The sequence below is a fragment of the Xiphias gladius genome, chromosome 6 (assembly GCF_016859285.1).
Source record: "Xiphias gladius isolate SHS-SW01 ecotype Sanya breed wild chromosome 6, ASM1685928v1, whole genome shotgun sequence".
NCBI classification, from domain to species: Eukaryota; Metazoa; Chordata; class Actinopteri; order Istiophoriformes; family Xiphiidae; genus Xiphias; species Xiphias gladius.
This window is the reverse complement of record NC_053405.1, coordinates 6,500,495-6,524,990: the sequence shown is the minus strand read 5'-3', so window position 1 is coordinate 6,524,990 and position 24,496 is coordinate 6,500,495. Positions and strand designations below refer to the sequence as shown.

Genomic DNA, 24,496 nt, shown 5'->3' with positions numbered 1-24,496 from the left:
ACATTTTACAGACTGAACAGTTAAACTGAGTAAAATTTTTGGTTGCAGCCCCCGTACTTTCCATTCAAAGTACTGTAATGGAGCTTGTTTGAAGGTGTCCCTCATGCAGGAGAGACTTAATTGTAATGAGAGCTGATGGATTGTGTGTGTGTGTGTGTGTGTGTGTGTGTGTGTGTGTGTGTGTGTGTGTGTGTGTGTGTGTGTGTGTGTGTGTGTTTCAGATCGGTAACTGTAAGAACGTGACGGTAATGTCACTGCGGTCCAACAAACTGGAGTTTCTTCCTGATGAGATTGGTCAGATGACCAAACTACGAGTCCTCAACCTTAGTGACAACAGGTATGAAAACACACACACACACACACACACACACACACACACTTTCTCAATGGCCGTTCTGGGTCCGGAGCTGCTCTCACAGCCTGCAGTTACCATAGGAATGGGTGAGTGTGTTGCCATGGTTACATGCTCTGCAGGCTGTATAGTACGTGGGCAGAAGAAACATCTCTTTTTTCCTTCTCACCCGTCCCTGCCTCTGTCTCTCCGGCTCTCTCTCAGGTTAAAGAATCTACCGTTCACCTTCACTAAGCTGAAGGACCTGGCAGCTCTGTGGCTTTCTGACAATCAGGTATCTGTCTCTCTCCTCCCGCACCCTCTCACAGAGTCTGTACCTGCTCACAAACACGCAGAGCTATCAACGTATTAATCAGATTACCAGGCCTACTTCACGGGTACACGTGCTGTTGCCCCTGCTTCCTGTTAACGCAGACTCAACGCACCCGACATTGGTTTTCTATTAAAACCCTTGCATTAATTCAAGCGGCGCTTACTGCTGTAATATTTCTACGTCTACGTAGACATTGACCCAGTTCATCAGATTCAATGTCAAAAGGAAAATATTCATTTGGAAAATATTTGGAAACATTTCAGATAAATTACATAATTTCTAAACCCTATGGATGCTGTTTGTAATATTTAATGCCTGATAATAACTGGCACTAGTGCACTTATTTACCTGTTGTCTATTTCTTGACCTTTCTATTGTTGAACCTTGGGTGATCTGGTGCAGTCTGGGCGTTGCTGCGATGCTGAGTGGATGATCACGTCGTGTGATTTCAAATGAATTGGCATCTGTTCCCTTTGTGTAATGTTCTAATCGTTCTGACACTGAATGTGATGTTAATCCATTCACGGTGCCTCAGTCACCAGTTTGAATTGTGTGGCCGTCTGACTGATGGAGGTCCAAGGGACCGATACGATGTCAATTATTAAATATTACGGCAGTATTTCTGTTATATAGTTTGTGGGAGTTGGGGAGTTTTTCCATTTTTATTCAAGTGCTTTCCTACGACGGACCAATCACAAATTCAGGTGTGCAGAGATTTTTTTCAGTGATATATATATATATATATTTTTTTTTGAGTAATTCAAGTGGCATAATCCATGAATTCCCTGGAGGGCTTTTACTTAGAAATATATGCAGGAAGTATTGTGTTGCACTTGCAGCAGCTTAATATCTAATAGGCGAGGTAACTAAGGCTGGGTCACAAAACAAATAGCGTGCGAAAACATTATTTCTGATTTCAGAGCGGCAGAGGGATAAGTATGTCGCTCTGCTGTTGTGCTGATGAAGATATTTTAGTTTTTATTTTTTAAGTATGAAGTTCAACCGAAGTTTCTAAATCGAAATCGAATTCTAAGTCGCAACAATACTGGATCCCTATTGACCTGCTACGGAAGAAAGCTAATTTAAAATTCCAATGCATTTTGTAAAATGGCAGTGAAAGTCTCACATTTACATGTAAAACGGGCACTTGTGTATGCATATTCTGCCTCGGAATTCAAACCTCAGTTAACTCTTGTCACTTGCATTTGCCATTTCTTGCATCGCACTGGGCCGCTTGAACGTTCAGGTTCCACTGAAGTCGGAATTACATTTTCAGAGAGAGCTGGAGGGGTTTGAGAGGAGCTTTCTTTAATTCATACGCCAAAATGGAAAGTGAAAATTCTCGATTAATACATTTTAAATGTAACTTTATATGTGCAATAACATTTCTATTAACATCACATTACCATTTTAATAGACAGGACTCCATTTTTTTACAAGCTGAACATGCAAATTAAAGAGACATTAGTCCGTTTATTTTTAAAGGCTATGTCACACTGTTAAAGTAGAGAAATTCAATTTGTTATCCAAATCTAAAGAGCCAGACAGTGTCTCCCTCCTTGCAATTCATTCTGCTTGTTGGCAAAATTGATTTGCAAATTCTTTCCAAGCGTTTTACATTAATACTACATGAGTTTTCTTTCAACTCACGCTCTGAAAGAACGGAAATTTCCTGCAGTCAATCAGTGTAAGAGAATGAACTAAACGGTGAGCACAAATCTTTGTTTTTAAGAGTAGAGGTAGGATTAGTTTTAGATTAGGAATTAGGAAATGAAGGTGATCGATGAAAGTCCCCGTAAGAATACTAATAAATATGAATGTGCGTGTGTCTGTGTTTGCAGTCCAAGGCTCTGATCCCTCTGCAGACAGAAGCCCACCCAGAAACCAAACAGAAGGTTTTGACCAACTACATGTTTCCTCAGCAACCGCGACATGATGAGGGTACAAACTGCGTGTGTGTGTTTGTGTGTGTGTGTGGTTGTTTCTTATAATGTCTAGACACGGTTTAAGGACATTCAAAAAGCATTCACTGGATGTTTTTGTATTCGTTTTAATACAGCACAACAAAATTACAATATTAGCATTTGTTTCTTTATAGGATGCCATGTGCTCTGTTATGTGTACGTGTCTTTGTGCATGATTGTGTTTGCGTGTTTGTAAATGTACATGTGAATTGTATGCATCGGTATTTGTGTGTGTGTGTGTGTGTGTGTCTGTCAATCTACAGACTTACTGTATAATAGCAGTTTTAAGCATATCCTTGATGTGTCTTTACACTTGCGCACACGCGCGCGTGTGTGTGTGTGTGTGTATGTGTGTGTACAGATTACCAGTCGGACAGCGACAGCTTTAATCCTACTCTGTGGGAGGAGCAGAGACAGCAGAGGATGACTGTGGCCTTTGACTTTGAGGACAAGAAAGAAGAGGAGGACAACTCTGGGAAGGTCAAGGTCAGCTCTTTCTCTTTCTCTCTTTCTCTTTCTCTCTCTCTCTGTTTCTGTCTATCTCTGTCTAAAGTAACTGAGCAGGACGAGTATATAAAACAACCAGGATTTCTATTCAAGTTCTGCAAAGGCACCGTTAAAGGGAAAATATCAGAGCACTTTGGTTTAAAACATTCAAAAGTAACTAAGATGGTCAACAGGAAGTGAAGAAATAACAGTTTCGACGTCATGTCAAAGACGTCTACGTATTGTGTCGCAGAGATATCTACTGAAGTTAGCACGCTAACCAGCTGCCCCCGGCCCCAGTCTGCCCTCAGTCCAACATGAGAGGATGAAGAAGTAGTATCTACTAGTAGGCTATTAACCTGTGTGGCAGTCATCCTCTCTGGGTGACATTCCTCCACTCTTTCCTCAAGCTCAGCTCTTGATGCCGTTGCTCTAGTTGCTCTCCCGCTCCCTCGCGTTTCCTCAACCTCTCGTGGCTCGTCCTCCGCTCCTGCCAACACCGCATCTTCCCTGTCTCCCCGACTGGGCAGACTGGGTGTGACGTCACTGTCGCCAGTCTAACAGCAACCGAACAAGCAGCCCACATAATCAGATTGCGAGGTAAACCTGTGTGGAAAACATTATTTCCCCGGTCCAGGCAGGTTTGGCAACATGTCAAAAAATGCCCTGTGCTGAGCTGAGATTTACTCAACGGGTGAGGGTTGAAAATTGGTTGTGAGTGGCCAGCGAGCCCAGTCATGGACCACAGACACAGCATACTCTTATGTGCATCCCTAATGACAGGTACACAGAGAGGGCCATTGAGTTCTTTGACAGTCCACCGGTCCGCTGATACGGCGGCCCACCAGGATTGGTCCCAGTACGCCTGATGGCCAGTCCAACTATGGCACAGGAGAAGGGGAGGGGGGAAGAGGGCCGAAGAGTGCATTTCCTTGTTTTTTGCAATAAGTGTGGACACTCTCTATATGCTGCCCCCTGTTTGTCTGAGTATGAATTTGAAAGTTGGCCAATACTTACACATTGCCCCTTTAAACTGACTGGCTGTTGGAGCACCTCCAACTTTTAGATTAGCGTCAAACTTTCCAGGTTCGGCTATTGATGCAAACAGTGAGCAGCTGTGTTGAATAGGGCTCACTGAGAAAAAGTCAAAGGCACAACACTATGTACGAGTCCAAAGGAGCATGGCATTGTAGAAGTTATCATATGCATCCAGCAGCTTGAATCACTTTCAGGTTCTGGATCTGTTTCGGAGCAATTAGCCAACTTTGGTGCATCTTTATCCCTAAAAAAAAACACACAAGTGTTCTGAATATGCTACACCTCAAATTTCAACTGCTGAGGCTCATGGGTGCTGTAGTATTCAGAACATACAGAGGTGATAAAAGCTTAAATATTCATAATTGACTTAATATCTGACCATACCATTACTCATAACTCAAAACATAACTCGTATAAATGCTGAATGCTCAGGGAGGTTTTCATTATTGTTGAGTAATCTCGAGAGCTTTCAAAAGTGCATTTACAGTTAGACATATAATTAAAAAAAAAAAAACGCAGTTCTGATTTTATTTGAGTGTCTGAAACAATATTGAACAGCGAGTACAAAAATAGCGATGACAGTGTTCAAACTGGCATGAATAAACTAGCAAAAGAGATAACAAAAACAACTGAAGACATCAACAAGACAATCATGTCAACAGAATTTATAATGGTTTGTTTGATGTGTTTTGAAGTTTCATGGAGGCGGAGGCACTTTTTTGTAGTATTCCTTCTAAATGCTTACTCGGTGTGCTTCTTTCGGTCCTTTATCTCCATGTGTGCACTCAATTCCTTTCCGTATTTTTTAGGTGGAGATAAACCTGAAGCGCTACCCAACACCCTACCCCGAGGACCTTAAGAACATGGTCAAGTCCGTGCAAAGCCTTGTGGGCAAAAGCGTGCACGCCGGACACGGGCACCAGCACCAGCTGAGCACAGGCACCGCCACCTCAGCAGGAACCAACATGGAGCACACACACCTCAGCAAAGAACCGTATGAGCCACCGTGGCCCCTGCCACCTAAAGAGGTAGGAAACACAAAGACATGCACAGAAAAATACACAGATCCACAGACACGCACCCATGTATTTAACCAGGGTTTTTGGCTGTGCGTACATTTGCCAGGTGACAGACAGAGAGATGCAGGACTTCTCTCAGTCTCAGCTAATGGATCAGGGATCGATGCATAACTCTGGCATCGACATTCCCAAGAGGAAAGACAAAGAGGATCTGACAGAGAGTTCAGAGGTTTGTCCCACGGTGTACCTCACACACACGCGCACACTGCGAGTATTTCCAGGTGGGATTTTGGCCTCACAAATGAAGCTCGTCGTATTTTATAAACACTGCACAATCAAATTTGTGTTTATTTAGTGAATATACTGTATTTTTTTGTCTTGTGATTTTTACAGTTATCAGGGTAACGATTAACGGCTGCGTCAATCGAATGTGCGGTATAGACAGACTTGACATAACAAGACACAATCCACTCGGCTGTCTTACCCGTAGCTGCCTGATGCGAACCTGTCCGTCGCTCTTTCCGCAGGACTCGATGGGCGGCTCCCCCAATGACATCCGTATCTCTGACATGAGGCCCACCCTGGTGGAGCCCCCGATGTACAAGCCCAAGGTGGTACTGCTGGGCAAAGAGAAGAAAGGTACGGCGCTGAACTGTGAACGTGCAGCTGCAGGGAGACAGACGGACACACAAAGAGGCTCCGTACACATACGTGTAGACACGAGACCGCACACATGCATCAGCCACAGTAATTTAATGAGGTCTATTGAAAAGCACTGTGGGGCATGTTGTAATAGTGTCCATTAATTAGTCATGGTGGCAAGCGGATTATTTCACCGCATAAAAAAAGAGAGGGAGGGAATACAATAAACCTCCACAGTGAATCTAGATTAGAGTCTGGTGTGTTCAGCTTTTAGCTCCAGCCCTTTTCCCTTATTTTGCCCCAAAAGCCCGAGGTTCCTCTCAGGTAAACCTAAGGCAGATAAGTGTAACTAATGAGCCCACAGCTCATTTACTGCCCTGTTAAAAACCAGTTTTTAGTCTGTTACCTGTTGTAAATAATTTAGTGCCTTAATCCCGTCTACTGAACAAGACAGTTTATTATCTCTACTCCATGAAAAACTGTTGATCTGTCTAAATCACAGCTCCTTCGTGTAATTTACTTCTTCCCTCGGGGAACTCGTTGTGAAATGACTAAGGCTCATACGGCTCGTCCTTCTTGTGGCAAAGTAAATAAAGAGCTTCCGTTGGTTTGTATTCTCAGATATTTAATAAGTTTGACTCATGAGCCTGCTGGTGTGATATTACTGGTATTTACAAAAGGAATTTTTATTCCTTTCTAATCTTTACGCCTTTCTGCAACGGCTGTGCGGCTGAAGGAGGCCCGGTCCTTGTTCGGTCCAGTCGCTGCTCTCCACAGAGAGCGGGGTCTGTCAATGGACTCGGTATTGTCCGAACATATGATTCGAGCACTACGGGAATCTGGGTTAAGAAACAGGTGACTAGGCTAAGTAAGTAGCACGATTCTTCCTCATGTGTTATATAGTATACGGGCCTCGGTCATCTTCGGGCCTAAACATCGTTCTGGTCACAATATCAACTCCTCGTTACTGCCTGAAAGAAAATCTCTGTAACACTTTCTTATTGTTGTCACTGCTCTCATTGGCTTTTTTAAGCTTTGAAACTTAATACAGTTCGCAGTTTAATTTCGATATCCAAGCAGTGAGCTGGGATTTGGGAGCATTCACTGGTCCTGATAAGGATCTGTGTCTTTACATCTTTAAGATTAAAAGTGTAGAATTATAGACTCTGTTGGTTCTTATGTGATACCATTTCTTAGCTCTGCCACAGCTGCGCTCATAATCCTTTCGCTTTTGCCCCCTCACCCGCAACCTATGTTATGGATATATCTTTCATCTTTGTCTCTGATTAATCAGTTAATCATTTAGTCCACAAAATACCCGAAAATAGTTAAAAATGCCAATTATAAGTCCCAAAATCTCAAGGTGAAGTCTTGAAATGACTTTTTTTCGCTCGGAATGTAGTCCAAAATATTAAGGTATAAAATTTAAAAAGATTTAAAAAAAAAAAAAAGAGAGAGAAAAGCAAAAAAATCCTCACTTTTAAGAAGCTGGCATTTGCATGTTTGACATTTGTGTTTGCTAAATGGCGTAAATGATGAATGAATGGTGTCTGTAAATTGTCTCCCAACGAATTGTTTCAGTACTACTACCCATTGTTTCCAGGGAAGTTACTGTTTCCTATAGTTATTGATTTGACTTTTCATCTTAACCTGTTGATACTTGCTGCTGCTACAGCTAATGGTTGCTTCGGGCAGAAATAGCAAAAAATCCAACATGCTCAGGTCATTGCAGTGTTGGTTGTTTTTTTTTTTTGTTTTTTTTTGAGATGACATTTAAACACAGAGTCAAATAGATGCACAGTTTCCTTGATGAAACATCGAAACAGAAATTGGCCATGTGTGTTCCTTCTTTTGAGATTTCCACATTGTACATAAAGAAATGAATCAGCCGTTCATAGAAACCATCGCCGCCATGAACGTGTCCTTAGGTCACTACTCATACAAGCAAAACGTCCTGAGATTGTGATAAAGAAGATCTGACGAAAGAAAATGAAATCCAGGGGAATGAAATACAGAAAGTTTTTTTTTTGGCAGACATGACGTTGGCACTTTAGCGCTTGTAAGAGGGCCATCAGAAAGAAGAGGATGGGACTTTTTGACTGAAAAGAAATGTCCGTCTCTCTCTCTCTCTGTCTGTCGTTGTCTACCTGTGTCCAGAATCTACAGATGAGGAGATGGATAAGCTCCACTGTCTGAACCACAGCGGCTCCTCGGCCACCTACTCCGACTACTCTCCCTCGCAGGGCTCCTCTGGCTCCTCCAACCCGCCCGCCAACGCACACTCACACACACTCTCTCACACACACCCACACACTCCCGCCCTGCCGGCCCCCAGCAAGGACCAAGCCCCTCAGACACACTGGACCAACAGGTACGCGCGCACGCCTGGACACATGCCTGCTTCATGTTCAGTTCCATCGCTCCCTCCGACTATCCATCATCTTTTCCTCTCTCTCCATCCCACTCCTTCCATCTCCTCCATCTATCATCCTTTTCATCCATCTATCTTATCGCTCCATCCGTCCTCTCCTCCCATATTTCTGCCTTTCTCATTTCTCTGCTCGCTCGCTCAAGGTCAGAGAGACTCATTAGGATGCTGCAGATTTCTCTCAGCTCTCTTCTCCTCTGCTCTCAAAGCTGTCCATTCCAGGCTTCGGTAATAGTACTGGAAAATTAATATCAAAACGTGGTTAGAAACTATTTTGAGTCCAAATCGGAAATGTTATAAACGACAACAAACGTCTCAATTTAGTAACTTTATTTGAATTTTTTAAAAGTATGATAATAATATACTGGCCAACACTCTTTTGGACAGGACATAAACATTTTTGATTAGAATCGCTTAAACTCGTCGATATGTTTACGCTTCCTCAAAGACATCTTTGACATTTTTCGTGTCATTTATCATCTGACATATACAGTGATAACAATAGTGCTGCAATAAGCTAATTGTTGTCTGATCTACTGATCTAGCTCTAGTTTTCATCATTGTGCAGTGCAGGCTGACGTATCAACATCTGTTCAAAGTGAATACGCTTGCTGGGGAGCCTCCAGGTAGTTGACACATTTTAACGTCCCGGAATTGCTCAAATTCTTTATTCATGTTACTAGTTTCTACTAACTTACAACCTTGAGAACCGATACAACCAGACGCGTCGAAGCTGATGTGAGAGTCATCGTGAAAGAACAAAAATATGAGTCAGATGTTCAGATTTGTCCCTCAGACAGTCTTAAGGAAATCAGGAATCTGACAGCAGATTGGATTGAATGATTTTACCCTGACGATTTGTTTTTTCTGTTTCCTTTTTGACATTACAGCCTCCGATCAATAACCTCTTCGATTTGTTCCGTCCGTGGAAACCCAGTCTCTAATAATGTTAAATCTAATTTCCTTGTCCTCACTCCTCCCATGCCTCTCTTCTTCCTAAGGAGCACCTGCAGGTTGAAAGCCTGATTTGGTATTTTTTGACATTAGAGTTGTGGTTTCACGTGCCCCGGGGTGATGTGCAGATCACAATCTGTATGCTTGTTCCGTTGCCTGTGTACTTGTGAAACATTTGGTATTTGCAAACTGCAAGTGGCAGCGAGGGAGGTTGAAGGCATTCATATTTTCGGTTCGAGGCGGCTCTCGGAAACATTAAATACAACAAACGTGGTTGTCGGCCAAATCAATGTTTCAGAGAGAGGAAGAGAAAGTTATGCTGTTCCCGGTGCCCATTGGCTCTGATTAAATAAACAGCACATAATAATGTTGTACGGAGCTTCATTATAATTCACTTCATTTTAATTATTTTCCAGCATAATAAGTGTTTAATATTTTCTGTCACCGTAGACTGGCTCAGTCGTTCCCTAAGCCTATTGACTCCAAGCCGCTGCTATCTCAGAGAGAAACCCCTCCATCAGGAACCCTGCAGCAGCGTGGGGACCGACGCCCGCTCAGCGAGCCTTTCGACTGGTCTGAGGCTCCTCACTATGACAACACGGGTTTCGATGCTGAGGAGTCTCCTCTGGACCCTCCGTCATCCACTGCCAGTCAGGGAAACCCCCCACTGGGCTCCAAACCCCGCAGCCAGTCGACACACGGGCGGCGCCCACTCCTCAGGCAAGAGCGAATCGTGGGAGTCCCTCTGGAGCTGGACACCCAGACGCTCCCCTTCCACAGCAATCAACGCTCCACGCCGGACAACGACCCACAGTCCTCTGCACCTCCCCAGAATCCTTGGCAGAATTGGACCCGAACCCCCAGCCCGCTGGAGGACAGAACCGCTTTCCCCTCCAAGCTGGACCTGACGCCCACCTCCAGCCCCAACCCTGACCGCAAGGATCTAGACTCAAGGTAAGCTCTGACAGTCCCTCGGTTAGCCCTGAAATGGGTATGTTTTAATGGGGAAGGCGTCGCGACCCCCAGGGTTTGCAGGTTTTCATTTCAACCAACCAGTACGGCAGCATTTGTACCCTTTTCACTGGTTGAAGTTGCAGTCTTTTCATCAATTTATCCAATGTACCCCCGGGTTTTCTTAGAGAACCAGTGCTCTGTAATAACTTTGTCCTTTTCTTTTTAAACTTTTACTGCTTTGACTAATTTCATTCTCAAATGATGTACTTAATAAATCGTGGATGGATCAAAAGGTTAGTTGACAGATAATCAATTAAACATTTATACTTGCGTTCAATCAAAAAATACCAAGTATTCACCGGATTTCAGCCTCTCAGAATATGACCATTTTTCTGATTTTCTCACTTTGATAAAATTGTAAATTGAATAATTTTGGACAAAGCAAGCTATTTGAACCCATCACTCTGGGCTCTGAATTGTTATAATGTGCCTTTTAAAAAAAATATCTTTTCATTTTATGAAGGATTTTAGATATGAGTTTGGATAATTAATAGATTACTGACTTTGGATAATCTACAGTCAAATTAGAACTTAAACAGAAGACATACTATCATAATAACATAAAAAAAAGTTAGGAAGCTTCTGGACCCCTTGTGCATTTCTGATCTTCAAATAGAATGAATAATAGAGTAGAACTAACACGACAGCACCATCTGATTATTAGGCTATGATGACACTGTTTTACGAGTCCTTGTTTTCTGCTCCCACGATTATAACCCTGCTCCAGTCCTTAATTTTTTGCGTCTTGTATTAGTATAACAATTCACGTCCGTCCCTTTGCTCCAAGACTGGAACAAGGAGCAGGGCCTTTGCCCGGCAGCTGGACGTACCACGACAATCAGGGGGAGCAGAGCAGGAAGGATCAGCTCAGTGTCAGCGGGGGCAACAAGGTGACGGTGGTGATGAGTAAAAGCTCGGACCGCCTGTCCCCCATGATGAAAGAGACGAGGTCCAAGTTTAAGAAGTCACAGAGCATTGATGAGATTGACATTGGCTCCTACAAGGTCTACAGGTAGGATGACTTTTAAGATTATCTTTCTTCACAAATATCGTGTCAATAGCTCAAGCGATTGCAAAGTTGTGGCCGTTGAAGCTGATTTCTCCTGCTCTTCTCTCTACAGTATTCCCATGGACAGCTACAGTTCGTCCATTGAGCAGCAGACCAGTTTGGACCGTCCGGAACTGCCCGGGTCCATGGAGCCGACCAGCATGGCTCGATCGCAGTCTGCCCCCATGTTAGACGATGAGCTGGGCTTCCCGGGACATGGAGCCGGCAACCAGAACCAGCTAGGACAGAACCACAAACCTGCTATCCCACAGAAAGCCTACCACTTCGACCAGAACTACAATCCCCAGGTTAGCAGCCCTAGACTTTCTTAATGAAATAAATTCACTACTTTCAGCTTAAAAACTCAACAAAACTACCTCAATCACAAACCTCAAATAACATGAACTTAGTTCTTTGGGTTTTTTTTGCGTAGACTTTATGCAATGTATTTCTTAACATTTTCTGGATGGGATCACTAAACTAAAAAAGCTATTAATGTGCATTCACATATATTTATTCGAACAATATTTTTTGTATAGGTTTCATTGTATCATATTATTATATTCAGCTATATTTATCTTTATCTATTAGCTCCATATGAGCCGGTGCAAAAATTTGAGATCCTCAGGCAGAGGTCTTTTATCTGTCCCAGAGATCCGGCTGAAAACTAAGGGGAACAAAGAGTTTGCACTCTGGGCCCCGAGGCTCTAGAATGACCTACCTGAGGAAATCAGACTGGCCGAGTCAGTGACACACCTTTTAAATCGCTTCGTCACACATACTTTTATTGGAGAGCCTATCCTGATTTTTACTTTATTTGTTCTATCTTTTGTCTTATGGTTGGGATTTTATCATGCTGCCCCGTAGAAGCCCACAGTAACTTGATTTTGTTTTTAATTCGCTGCCGTGTTTGAACACAGCCATGGCCAATAACGCAGTTGTCCAGTAACTTTACAAACTGTCTTCTTGCGAGGTAATATCGGTGTGAGGTGATATCAATTGTTTCCAAAAACTTTTCATGGACTCACTGGTTACCGTTCTCACCAATCAGGTGACCATGGACCGTCGGGTCCCCCCCCCCTTTCCCAACACACCAGATTATATCAACCATGCATCGAAGGCCTTGGAGTACCTAAATCAGCCAGGGAAGACATTACCGAAGGAGTTAGTGAGCCCTCGGTATCGTGCGTATCCACCACTGGAGATGTTTTCTTTTCCCCAATCGCCAATCAACCAGGATGGACTGCCCAGCCAGCAGCAGCAGCCAATCCCAACACAGCGCTCCAGGCCAGGGTTTCTGAGGAGAGCGGATTCACTGGTGAGCTCTACAGAGCTCGCTTTGTTCCGCAGAGTCCATGAAGCCCAGCAGGAGGCGCTGCAGGAGGCTCAGTACAGACAGCAGGTAGGAACTACTGTATGTTGTCTGCCAAATTATGCTCATTTGTGTATGTGCGTGTGTTATTCCTACTGTCAAAATGAATAACGACCTGGAAACAGTTGTTATTAAAGCCGTCTGTGGCACATCTGTCTGCCACAACCACGACAGCGTGACTCTGCGCGTGAGAATATTTCCAACACTGCGTCTCTGTTTTTGTCTTTAGATGGCTGACACTAAGCAAAATAAAGCAAGTGACACAGTCCTTAGCAGTTATTGAAAGACTTTCATTTTTAGCGGATTTGTTTTCTGATGAAGCTGCATTATTTGCTTCTTGCACAGTTCATTTAAATGTGCTTCAGTTACATTTTACTGACATTTTTAAAAAGGAAATTTGCTTGATGGTGGGCTGAGAACCAGTATTTTCACTGAGACACAGAACTTCTTTTTGGATGCATAGATCACCTGACTGTTTCAGACTACTGTGAACCAAAATCTTTATTTCATGTCATGTAATATTAATGCTCATATGTACCAGTTTTTAAATTCACTCTATGTAATGTTACTCCATCCACTGAATTAATCGGAATAACATGAATTTGGATGAGGGGAGAATTTTTTTTTTTTTTTTTTTAAATTTTGTGGACTGATGAAACTCTCCTCTCCTCAGGCGGACCCTCCTCTTTATGGTCGGGCTCTTGCCTACTCCACCCCCATGGAGCACTCTGCTCTCGCCAACATGGCCGACAGCCAGAGCCAGATGCTGCACAGCAAGAGAAATGGTCGCTATGATGATGACTATCCCACCTACCAGGAACAGAAGAAGCCCATGATTGGTTATCCAACTAAGAGCCTGACTCAGCGCCGTCCCCTGTCCGCCAGGAGCTACAGCACTGAGACCTACGGAGCATCTCAGGTAGGCTGACTGACTGTCACCTAACCTGCTGCTGTAAATGTGTTTAAGCTGTGTGTCTTTGCATTTATTTCTGTTTCACACACAATCTTGTTTTAACTTGGAGTCCCTTAAAATCCCATAAAATAATTTGAGCTGCAACTAAAAATTATTTTAATTATTGATTAATCTGTCAATTACTTTCTCGACTGTTCCATTAGTTGTCTTGTCTATATATCTGAGAAAATAACGGAAAATGTCGATTTAAGCTATGTAAGCTAATAGCCAAGTAGGCATTACCAACACACATATTCATTTGTATTTTGCATACACCGTCTAAATGTATTCATACAGTAATTGTGCTGCAGAAGTCAGTACCAGGCACCAACAAAGACATATACACATTCAATATAATGACAAAAAAAAATTGAAATCAATAAAGAGGACAGAAAAATAGCAAAATAGCTGTATTCATGTATTAAAAGCACTTTTCACTTGGGAAAAGTAGCAGCATTGTTTATTTAAAAAGCTTAAAAATGTCCAAAAAATCTCTGTTTAAATTCAAAAAGGCAAGTAGAAGTGTTCTTATAGCTGAACAAAAAGTCAGTAAACTTTGGTTTCTTTTAACCGTGACCACCATCTTTCCCTAACCTCACCCAAGTGGAATTATTTACCTATAAATGAAAAACGCTTGCTTGGGTAATTTTGGAGGGCACTGACAAACGGCCTAATTTGTAATGCAGGTTACAGTATGAGGACTCGGCATTGCATTGTACATTTCCACCAGTTACCTGGGTCCAGGTCTTTGTAGCAGCAGGCTAAGCTGAGTAGCGCAAGTGTCCTTTGCTTCGGCCCTATCCTAGACACCAAGGCAATCCCAAGTACATAAATAATCCCTTCAGGATGTTCTGGGTTTCTGACTTTCCCAAAGTAGTCACGGGGAGGCGTCCGGCCGCATAACGATTAGATGCGCAAAGCGCTTCATCTCGCACCTTTCAGCATGAGGGAGCAGAGCACAGCGAGGAAGCTAAGAGCTGGGAAACTAATATTGAGCGATTATGACTGCAGTCTTATTCTCGCAGTCGTTAGCCAAACACACGTTGTCTGGTGGAGTGTCTGACTTACTGCAGCCTTTGTGCCTATCTGCTCGGTATTCTCACGACACCACGGGATACTTAAACCTGCCACGATGTCCTGCCACTGAACGGAGCAATGATGGTTTCAGTCAGTTAGCCCACCACGTTGGTCCAAACTGAACTCTCTAAACAAAGGTTGGAGAGATTGCCATGCAATGTTGTTGTTACCATCAGGATAAATTCACTTTGGTAATCTTTTAACTCATCAGGTCAAAATGTTGATTTACGCAATACATTGGTTTTTGAGTAAATACATATAATTACCTTATTAAAATTGAAGGAAACTGCAAAATTGGCGCTAATTCTCTATGGTCTCACACACACACACTCACACACACACAATATCAAAATATTGAGTAGTGCAGTTTAAGTATCACTATCAGGTCCAACTTAATTACTTATCTTTACAAAATCTAAACCTTTTGTCCCTCAGGCCCGTCCAGTGTCAGCTCGTCCCACCATGGCCGCCCTGCTGGAAAAGATGCCCCCAGACTACACCCTGGCCACCTGCCCTGAGAAACCACCTGACGACACCATCAAAGTAAGACCTGTCGCACCACAGAAACCCGAAGACATCACCTCCAAGATGCCTGCCGATTGGAGGCAACAGCTACTCAGGCACATAGAGGCCAAACGATTGGACAGGGTATGTCAGCGCAACGTAGACTCACCGAAGAGGGAGATGCACGCGCGCACACGCACACGCGCACACACACACACACACACACACACACACACACACACATATACAACATTCGTAAGCCCTCCCTGTCTGTATCTGTGTAAGTCTGTGTTGTAAGGTTGACATGTGTCGTTGTTAAGGTTGATATGTGTCCGGCCGCATGTGTGTCCACTCCACACTGTCGCTCTGTCAGCCTGACTTACTGCACACTCACTACTGTGGATATGTGCTGAAGAAAATCACATGTCCTGAGATACAATGCAAAAAAAAAATCTGCATTGTGACAAGAATTTGATCTTGTGTTGAGTCATAAAATCTTTGTTTGAAACGAGTGAAAAGTCACAAAGATAATCTTAGTGGATAGATTTTATTGTAGCTTATTTGTTTTTTGCTTTGAAAACAAAAAAATCTGCCGTTGATCAGAGTCACTTCTTTTTGGACTCCGAAATTTTCACCTGTTTAAAAGGAAAAAAAAAGATCTTCAGATCCAGTTAAGGGTGAAAATATTTTGCTTGGCACTGTAATTATAGCGTAAGCATCAACACTGATCTAGGGAACACTAGTGTCTTTAAAGGAACAGTTAGACATTTTGGGAAATAGTCTTATTCGCTTTCTTGCCAAAAGGTAGATGAGAAAATTGATTCCCCTCTCATGTCTGTATGCTAAATATAACGCTACAGACAGCAGGCCATGAGTTTAACTTAGCATAATTTAGCAAAAAAAAAAAATCCACTGCCAGCGCCTAAATGTCTCACACGCTGTAGCTATTTCTTGATTGGGTGGATTTACCTCCTGGAGTCTCTGCTCACAGTAATGACAGGGCTCCGGAAAGGCCTCTGGCCCCATGAAGAAATGGAGCTGATGACCCCCGCAAAAGCACAAGCTCTCATTTTACACTTCGGTTTTTTAATGGATTAAGCAAACAAGTTAAAACCAGCGTATCTGCAGGCAAGAAAAGTCGTAGCTCTGAATTCAGTTTCCTAGAAGATATTAAAAAGTTGTTTCTCGCCTGCTTTTTTTTCTTGTTTTGTCTCATCATAAATCCAAAACCTGGAGATATTTCATTTACTATCGTATATGTCACTAAAGCCAGCAAATGTTTGACATTTTGCTTGAAAAATTACTGAAGCGATGAATCAATTATCGGAATAGCTACAGATTTACTTTTGATGGATTAATCTCAATCTAAAATCACCTTTAAGAATAATTTCACTATTATTTTCATAGTTGCAAAAAATTATTTATTTTTTTCCCAATATTATAATTAATTTTTAACTGGTTAATCCATCCAGCCATTCTGCTGATTATCCAGGCCCAGGTCACGTTCATTTAATCCATTATGTCATTAGGAGTTACTGTCATATGCACGAAAAGAAAAAGTGTGATATGGTAATGAAGACTGTTGGTCGATATTGTCTCAACTGGTTTTCCATCACTCTTTCACTCTTCGGCGCGTATAATGGTGAAACAGGTATTAAATTTTTATTCTACGTGGCATTAAAAATGTTTAACAAGGTGGCAATTCTTAAATTTAACTTGATGAAACCTGCAGAAACCCTGTATGATATATTAACAAAGGGGCTTTAGAGGCGCTGGCAGGCGGACATCATTACCTTTGAACAGAGCCAGGCTAGCTGTCTCCCCCTGTTTCCAAGTCTGTATGTCTCCTGGCTGTAGCTTCGTATTTACCGTACAGACATGCGGATTGCTTCCACCCTGTCGAAACAAAAAAAACAAATCTTGGTGTAGACATTTGAACCGAGCTGTGGGATGGCGTTTCGGCGAAGCACTGAAACATACTGTCTCTCGATACACAGAAGCTTAAAACACCACAACAGACCCTCGTACTCATTACGTGTCAGTTAGGGATTGGGCTTATTGTTTGTTTGAACACCCACATATGTTACTACATAACGAAACGTACACACCAATGTTGGAATGAACTAGTCCACCAGTTGTTGCTTGTATGACATAATGTTCTGTGTGTACTGACCGACCACTAGCTAACATTTCTCTGTGCCTTCAGCAGCTCTGCACTGTTGTTGTTGTTTTATTAGTGCTATTGTTGTTTGTTTATTTGTTTGTGGAGCTCACAGTGTGTTGTCACCACGCTGCAGCCTGCTGTCTTGCCCCCCCACACCCCCCCACCCCACTACATTCACCCATGTCATGTGATGTTGTCTTCTCCAATCAGAGTGGTGTCCTAAAGCACAACACGCTCACGCTGGGCATGCTCTGTCAGGGCGGGGGTCACGGCCAGGGGCGCAGCAGCACTTTGAACTTTAACCTTTACAATAACACTAAGCATGAGCCCCCTGCTGGCCGCTGGCTGCCACTACCTCCTCCTCCACCTGCTAACGCTGTGAGTATCCCTCTGAGAACAATGAACCCCTGGTACTGCTGTTATTACTGCACACATAGGTAATTAGAGAGAATAGCTGCCACTGCCTCCTCACCTGAATACAGCTACCATGAACTATTATTTAACCGTGTGCCATTACTGCCGTTATAATTCAGATTATTGAAACAACCTTGTCCACCCTCTCAATCTGTGAGTGACAGTGAGCTGAGTCTGATACACCTTATTTTTGGCGTTAAAATCCCACGAGTCTTTCTGGACACGATCGGCAGCCGTGTACGACAAAAAGTACAGCAGCCAGATAAGAGACTCTGCCGATGGATTGGTATTTCAAGAGTTTGGATTCGACGAGAATGAAGCAGCTCAAACAAAGAGACGTCTGTCTGTGCCGTCGTAAAGTACGCTTCTGCGTTATGTCAACCTACAGGCAGATATTTGTTTTTTCCGACACATGGAGCTGTTAGGCATGTCTAAACCATATTCAACCATTTTAGGGCTTAACATGGGGCTGGCATACTTGTTATTATTAACTATAAAGGTTATTTTTTATTTCTCTACTATTCACTATTCACATTTTTGAACTGGGAAACCTTTTAAAGGCTCTGAGAACTTGTTTTCTCAAACAGATTCTTACTGTGGGTAATGAGATCCTATGTGTACTCACGATTTCCCGCCAGTTTTGGTTATTTAACACCAGAAATTCCATTATTTCGTTTTTTTCTCTCTGTGCTCTTCTCACTGTTTTGAAGTAAGGAAAAGGGGAAGTCACACACCTTCAACATTTACAGTGCAATTCAGAAAGTATTCAGACCCCTTCACTTTTTTCACATTTCACAACGCCTTGTAATAAAATCAAAGAAATTCATTTTTTCCCTCATCCATCTACACTCAAGACCCTATGATGACAAAGTGAAAGTCAAATTTATTGAAAAATAAAAACTGAAATATCACACTGACACAAGTATTCACACCCTTTTCTATGCCACTTGAAATTTAGCTCAGTTGCCTCCCATTTCTCTTGATCTTTGACATGACGCTTGGAATTGCTTGTACTTCTGGAATTTTCTCCCGTCTCCACACAGGATCTCTGGAGCGACCATCAGGTTCATGGTCACCTCTCTTACCAAGGCCCCTCGCCCCTAATTGCTCAGTTTTGCCGGGCAGCCAGCTCTTGGAAGAGTCCTGGTTGCCTCCTCCTTCTTCCATGTAAGAACTACGGAGCCCACTTTGCTCTTGGGAACCTTCAAATTGGGCAGAAATTTTTTTTGTAGCCTTCCCCAGATCTGGGGACTCGACACAATCCGGTCTCTGAGCTCTGCGGCCAGTTCCTTCGACCTCGGGGCTTGGTTTTTGCCCTGATATGCATCGTCAGCTGTGAGACCTCAAATGGACAAGTGTCTGCCTTTCCAAATCATGTCCCATCAATTGAATTTAACCGTAGACGAACTCCAATCAAGGTGTGGCAACATCACAAGAGATGATCAAGAGAAATGGGAGGCACCTGAGCTAAATTCCAAGTGTCATAGCAAAGGGCGTTGTGTACTTTTCCTTTTTAGTAAATTTGCAAAAATTTCTAAAAATCTTTTTTTTGACTTTTTCATTATGGGAAATTTAAAAAAACTTTTTATTCCAGCATAAGGCTGCCACATAAAGAATTTCATAAAAAGTTTCTGAATGGACTGTAAATCAGACAGTTATTGTTTGGTCACTGTCAATCAAATCTGATGAAACCACATCCACATAGTCCTACTGAAACTGGCTGAGTTCTTGAATGTCAAATCACCATTACATAATACCTGTAACTTAAAAAAAAAAATAGATATATTGATTGTTGATTATTTAGTCACGAATCTTTAATGTTGTAGAGAAATGCTAACAATTTTAAGTTTTCAGAGACTTGAAATCAGACGCTCTGGTGTCAAAGGTCAGGGCAATAGACCAACCACATGGTGACTGCTGGCAACACTTCACACCACATTCCTCTACTTCACTGATGAGGGAAAATCTATTCACTCGGCAGTAAAAGCCCCAATCGCACTTAAAACATAACAATTTATCAAGTAACGCTCACTCAAGCCTCCCTGAAACTCAGGCAGGGAAAGGTCAATACATGGATTAAATTTCTATAGTTAAGAGTTCATTTTCAGCAATGGTCAGCCCGTCGCTCTCTCTCTCTCTCTCTCTCTCTCGCTCTCTCTCAGACCCCCTCTCAGCAGGCTGCCATGCTGGATAATGACCAGGAGGGGGTGTCAGGGAGCAACCAGTGGGTTCCCTACTCGCTTGGCAGGAGGGACGTCCCACCTGACAACCTCATGAAAAAGGTGATGGTTGTTGTCTAATCAGTGACGCATTTGATCTCAAGTTTTACAGTGTTTTCTGCAGCGTATTTTGCACGGACTGTCAACATGGTGTAAGGGTAACATACTGTGACAATATTTAGCTAAACTTAGCAGCAGTAAGATATATAGAGGCTCTTTCTGCAGCTATTAAAATAGTCTGCTGATCTTTCCACCAGTAGGGATCTTGAGGCTTGGTAGGAGGAAATGAACTTGCCATGTCTCCAACTATCCCTTCTCTTTCCGCAGGGCACCCACTCCCACAACGCTTCCCACCAATCACACAACACCATGATCGTCACCTCCTCCTCCTCCTCCTCGGCCGCCACGCCTCACCGTGTGGTCGGGCAGCAGGGCTACGACGGGATGATGAACAAGGGGGGCCAATACCAACCGGGGATGCCCCTGTCAGTGGTTCCCTCTGGGGGGCCTGGGCAGTACCAAGGCAACATGTCTCAAGGTAAATGTGTGGAATGAAACAGTCGTGGTCGTCATACTGTATCTTTGTCTTTCTGTGGTCAGGCGACTCCATGACAGTTAAAGAGTGATTTAATCGAGGGTCATTAAACACTAACATCTCAGGGACGACCACTAGCATTCGTTAGCCGTAACCTTGTGTCCTGTTTATTCTGAAAATGTTTGGTACTGATAGCAGAGCTGCAAGGATTAGTCGATTAATCGATTAGTCAATCCACAGTTTGACAATTTGATGGCGTAGCCTGTTACAGGCATTTTTCACCGTTCACTGGCATTTTGTAGACAAAATGATCCATCAATTAACTGAAAAAAGGCAGATTAATCAATAATGAAATCATCGATAGTTTCAGCCCTAGCTGATTTTCTTTGTTGGTTTCATTTGTCTTAAATTCAGTTCAAGGAACTGTAGCACAATAAAAGTTGATTTGAATTTGCCCTAATTTTAAATCTGAAAGTCAGTCAGTCGATGTAAAATTAAGTACAGCATGTGTACCATGTGACAGTCTACACAATAACCAACAGCTGGATGTTTTATTTCAGTCTCTTTTTTTTTTTTTTTCCATCCAGCCCTTCCCAACCCTGGTCAGGCTTACCCCAGCACCGGGCTGCCCATGGCCATGTCCCCATCCGGCAACCAGCCCCAGTACAACCCCCACACCTCCCACACCTCCCATCAGCCCTCCCTCCCTGCCACCAACCCCCAGTACCACGGCAACCAGGGCATGGTCCATAGCAACCAGGTGGTCATGACCACCCACACTAACCCACGGCCTCAGAGCGCTCGCTGCCTGTTGCAGACTAAAGGCCAGAAGAGTACGGACGGTTTCCAGGAACAGGTATCTGTCTGTCTGCAAACCACATCCCACGCTATCACGGAGGTCTGTTTGAAAATGGGCTGTGCTCAAATGACAGCTTAATATATAGTAACTAGGTTACAATGGATATTAGTTTTGTGGATGTGGGTCCTTTCAGTAACCCTACAAATAAAGGAGAATGGTTTGATAAAGCTACAAACGTAGGTAACTGTGACAGAGTAACCTGACTTTAGCTTTCTTCAGCTCGCGGCTCTGCCACAAAATACTTCCAGGTGTTGCTTGAAACCCGTACAAGCCGCTGTTGCCGTTGCGGTTGATGACTCGACAGCAAACTAATTTGGAAAGACGGCAGTTGTTAATGTCTACGTGTTACATCTAGCGAGACCGGCATTCATTCAGAGCAGGACAAGATGGTTAGGAGATCAGATGCTGAGGTTGGCAAGGGGATTCAGATGGCCCCAGATAAGCAGTCATCCAAAGGAGACAAAACACAATACAATTTTAGCTTCCTAACAGTTTGTGAAGAAACGGGTCTAGAAAAAGCCATGGGGGCGTAGTTCTAAATCTGTGATATTTAGAGAGCACTGCAGCAGTTTAGGCAGGAACACCAAGTCATTCGCACAAGACGGATCAACTGATCCTCCTGAGGGGTTACGTCTCTCCGTTCCCGGTATGAGAGGGCTTTTCATTAGGCCAAATGGAAAACTCTGACGAGGACATTTGTGGCTCAGTTGTTGTTGCCAGAGAAGTGCGGACCTCCAGCATAGCTGCCAGAACACGTCAAACGACACATGAAAGTGCTCTTCCACTGTTGTACATGTTTTCTATCTGCTCTATGCTTGCGTACAGATTGCAATGATCTTTGTATTTCACTTTGAGTTGTCTTTGTTTTTTTCCTTCTGTCTTTCTTTCTTCTCCCCTTCCTCTTTCTCTAGTTGTGTGTGAGAATAGAGAAGAACCCTGGCCTTGGTTTCAGTATCTCTGGTGGCATCAGTGGCCAGGGGAACCCTTTCAAACCCTCCGACATGGTACGACCCGACCCGGCCTGCCAGCCAATCACAGCCTCCCCGGCTTTGCCTCGGAGTTGCCATGGAAACTGCTGCTTGTTACTGCAGTGTTTTGTCTGTCTTTTTGTCTGTCTGTCTGTGGGGCAGCAGTTGACTTGGTTAACTTTGGGTCGCTTTGATTTGGTACTAAAAACTGGTGGAAATTTGCAGTTTAACTGAGGTTTATTGCATTTGAAAGGATGAAGAAGCCTGAAATGTGATGGAATCAGTTTCCTCTTCACATTGCTTACGTACCTAGGACGCACATGTCTGGTGTATTTGTAAAATTTAGCAAAGCTAAACCTCCTGGAATACTGGAAAACTCTTGCTAGCGTCACTAGACAAGATGGAGCAAGTCAGACATGGTACCCGAGTTTGGCAAACGCTCCCAGTAGGACTGACGGCACAAGAAGCCTTTTTTGATACCCGATGACACGTTATGCATTTGCACATCATGAATAGTGTATTTTTCTCTGCTTAGTTTATCTTTACAGCCTCCTTGTCACTATGAGGTCTCCTGGAAAATTAAGTTACATCAACACACTTAAATACTGAAATATTTTGACGTAGATTTGTGATCACGTGCACACATGGCGTCTTCTTACGAAATATTGCCAAACCCTTTCATCAATTCCACTTCTGAGTTTGAGTGATTCTGTCAGTGTGTGGCTGCACTCAGAGCCTGGTGGGGTTGCAGATCCCCCAGGCCTGCTGCACATGGAAGCCTGTCCTAGAAACATGCTGCTACAGTCAGTCTAAAAGAGCGCGGCTGCTCACCGCGCTCTGGCAGCTATTTTGGGGAAGGCTGCGTGGTTCTGGGACACCGTGGGTGACTTTAGATGCTCAACATTTTGATCCGGGGACGGGATGTATCACAGATTTTATTGACTTTTCCGACTTCTGATATTGAGTAGCTGAGTAACTGACGAGACAGCGGGTCTATAAATAGAGAGCCCACAAGAGGAGTTCTTCAAACGTTCAGGCTCCGTACAGCCCGTGTGACAAATGGCGAATTAATTTAAGTCGCGGGTGTGAAGCGATAACACAAAGAAAACTGTCAATTCATCATTTAACTTTAATTTTGAGAAGACAACTAGTGGCTCAGTTGCTGACTCGTGCGTTTATTGAATCATTCCCATCTCTTCTTGTAGCCATACGGTTCCCACTTGCTGCAGTTTGTCCATTATTAATGCCATGTTACACAGGCAGCACATGGAGTCAGTGCCGAGGAGCGGACTCTCAAGTGACTCTGCTAAATATGTTTAGTCAAATAAGTACATCATGCAAACAGTATAAAATATATGAGATAAGGTCTAAGTCTAGATACAGATGTACTTTATCCATCCACGTTAATACCGATTATTGGATGTGTTCACTTTACTGTAAAATATCGTCCTTTACTGTCACACTGTAGCTTTCTAAAATCTCAGTGAAGAACGAAGAGTGCTTGCAAGTCACCTGCGGATCTTCAGGGTGTCTGCAGTGGTGTCAATGAACGTCACACAGGGTCTCACGGTGGATGTTTGACTTCAGACAAAGTTACCGAGACAAAAAAAAGCAGCCCTTAGCTGTCCGTACACCCGATTTCCTTTCCGTTCCCTCGTTTCTACTCTGTTGTACTCTCTCGTTACTTCCGTCCGCACCTGCAGGACACCTTGGTGAGGCGGTCAAAGGTTGCCTTCATGTTTTGTCAACTCAGGGCTGATTCCTCAGCAGTTTCAGCTCAGCCTAATGCTCAAACTAATTTTCTGGCCAACTTACGAGAACTCTTTTTGGTTTGTCCAACCCCCTCCCCACATGCACATTTGTGACGTGGCCAGGTTAAACACTACAGACGTTGTTTGAATTTTCTTTCAATGTAATCAAGGGCAGACTTAAGATAAAAGTGAGCTAGAGTTTAAATAGTTAAAAAGGACTGTGTAACAAAGCAGCTTGACTGATAAATTATACATCTATGGTTGTGATCTTAGAGCCTGCTTCAGCCTTGGCTGTTCCACAGGAGTGTGGCTCCCCCTTGTGGGCAGCTTGTTGTCCGCACCCATCCTCTGATTTATCTGAGCTGGAGGAAAGTACTTGTTGCCCACTTGAGCCAACTTCTTCTTCTAGTTTTTTTTTTTAAA

The 24,496-nt window shown here is 43.3% G+C and overlaps 1 protein-coding gene across 1 annotated transcript in view; it reads left to right on the top strand.

The window, feature by feature from the left end:
• Positions 1-24,496, top strand: part of lrrc7 (leucine rich repeat containing 7) — a 78,672-nt gene that overhangs the window by 50,090 nt on the left and 4,086 nt on the right. Inside the window, exons 13-31 of the mRNA XM_040128835.1 lie at positions 222-337; positions 557-626; positions 2,507-2,606; positions 2,991-3,115; positions 4,963-5,181; positions 5,279-5,401; positions 5,700-5,811; positions 7,972-8,185; positions 9,647-10,150; positions 10,998-11,222; positions 11,332-11,566; positions 12,310-12,660; positions 13,304-13,549; positions 15,095-15,307; positions 17,538-17,705; positions 19,904-20,023; positions 20,288-20,498; positions 21,083-21,357; positions 22,266-22,358. Of these exons, the coding sequence (XP_039984769.1) occupies positions 222-337; positions 557-626; positions 2,507-2,606; positions 2,991-3,115; positions 4,963-5,181; positions 5,279-5,401; positions 5,700-5,811; positions 7,972-8,185; positions 9,647-10,150; positions 10,998-11,222; positions 11,332-11,566; positions 12,310-12,660; positions 13,304-13,549; positions 15,095-15,307; positions 17,538-17,705; positions 19,904-20,023; positions 20,288-20,498; positions 21,083-21,357; positions 22,266-22,358 (3,720 nt within the window). The remainder of the gene's footprint in view (positions 1-221; positions 338-556; positions 627-2,506; positions 2,607-2,990; positions 3,116-4,962; positions 5,182-5,278; positions 5,402-5,699; positions 5,812-7,971; positions 8,186-9,646; positions 10,151-10,997; positions 11,223-11,331; positions 11,567-12,309; positions 12,661-13,303; positions 13,550-15,094; positions 15,308-17,537; positions 17,706-19,903; positions 20,024-20,287; positions 20,499-21,082; positions 21,358-22,265; positions 22,359-24,496) is intronic.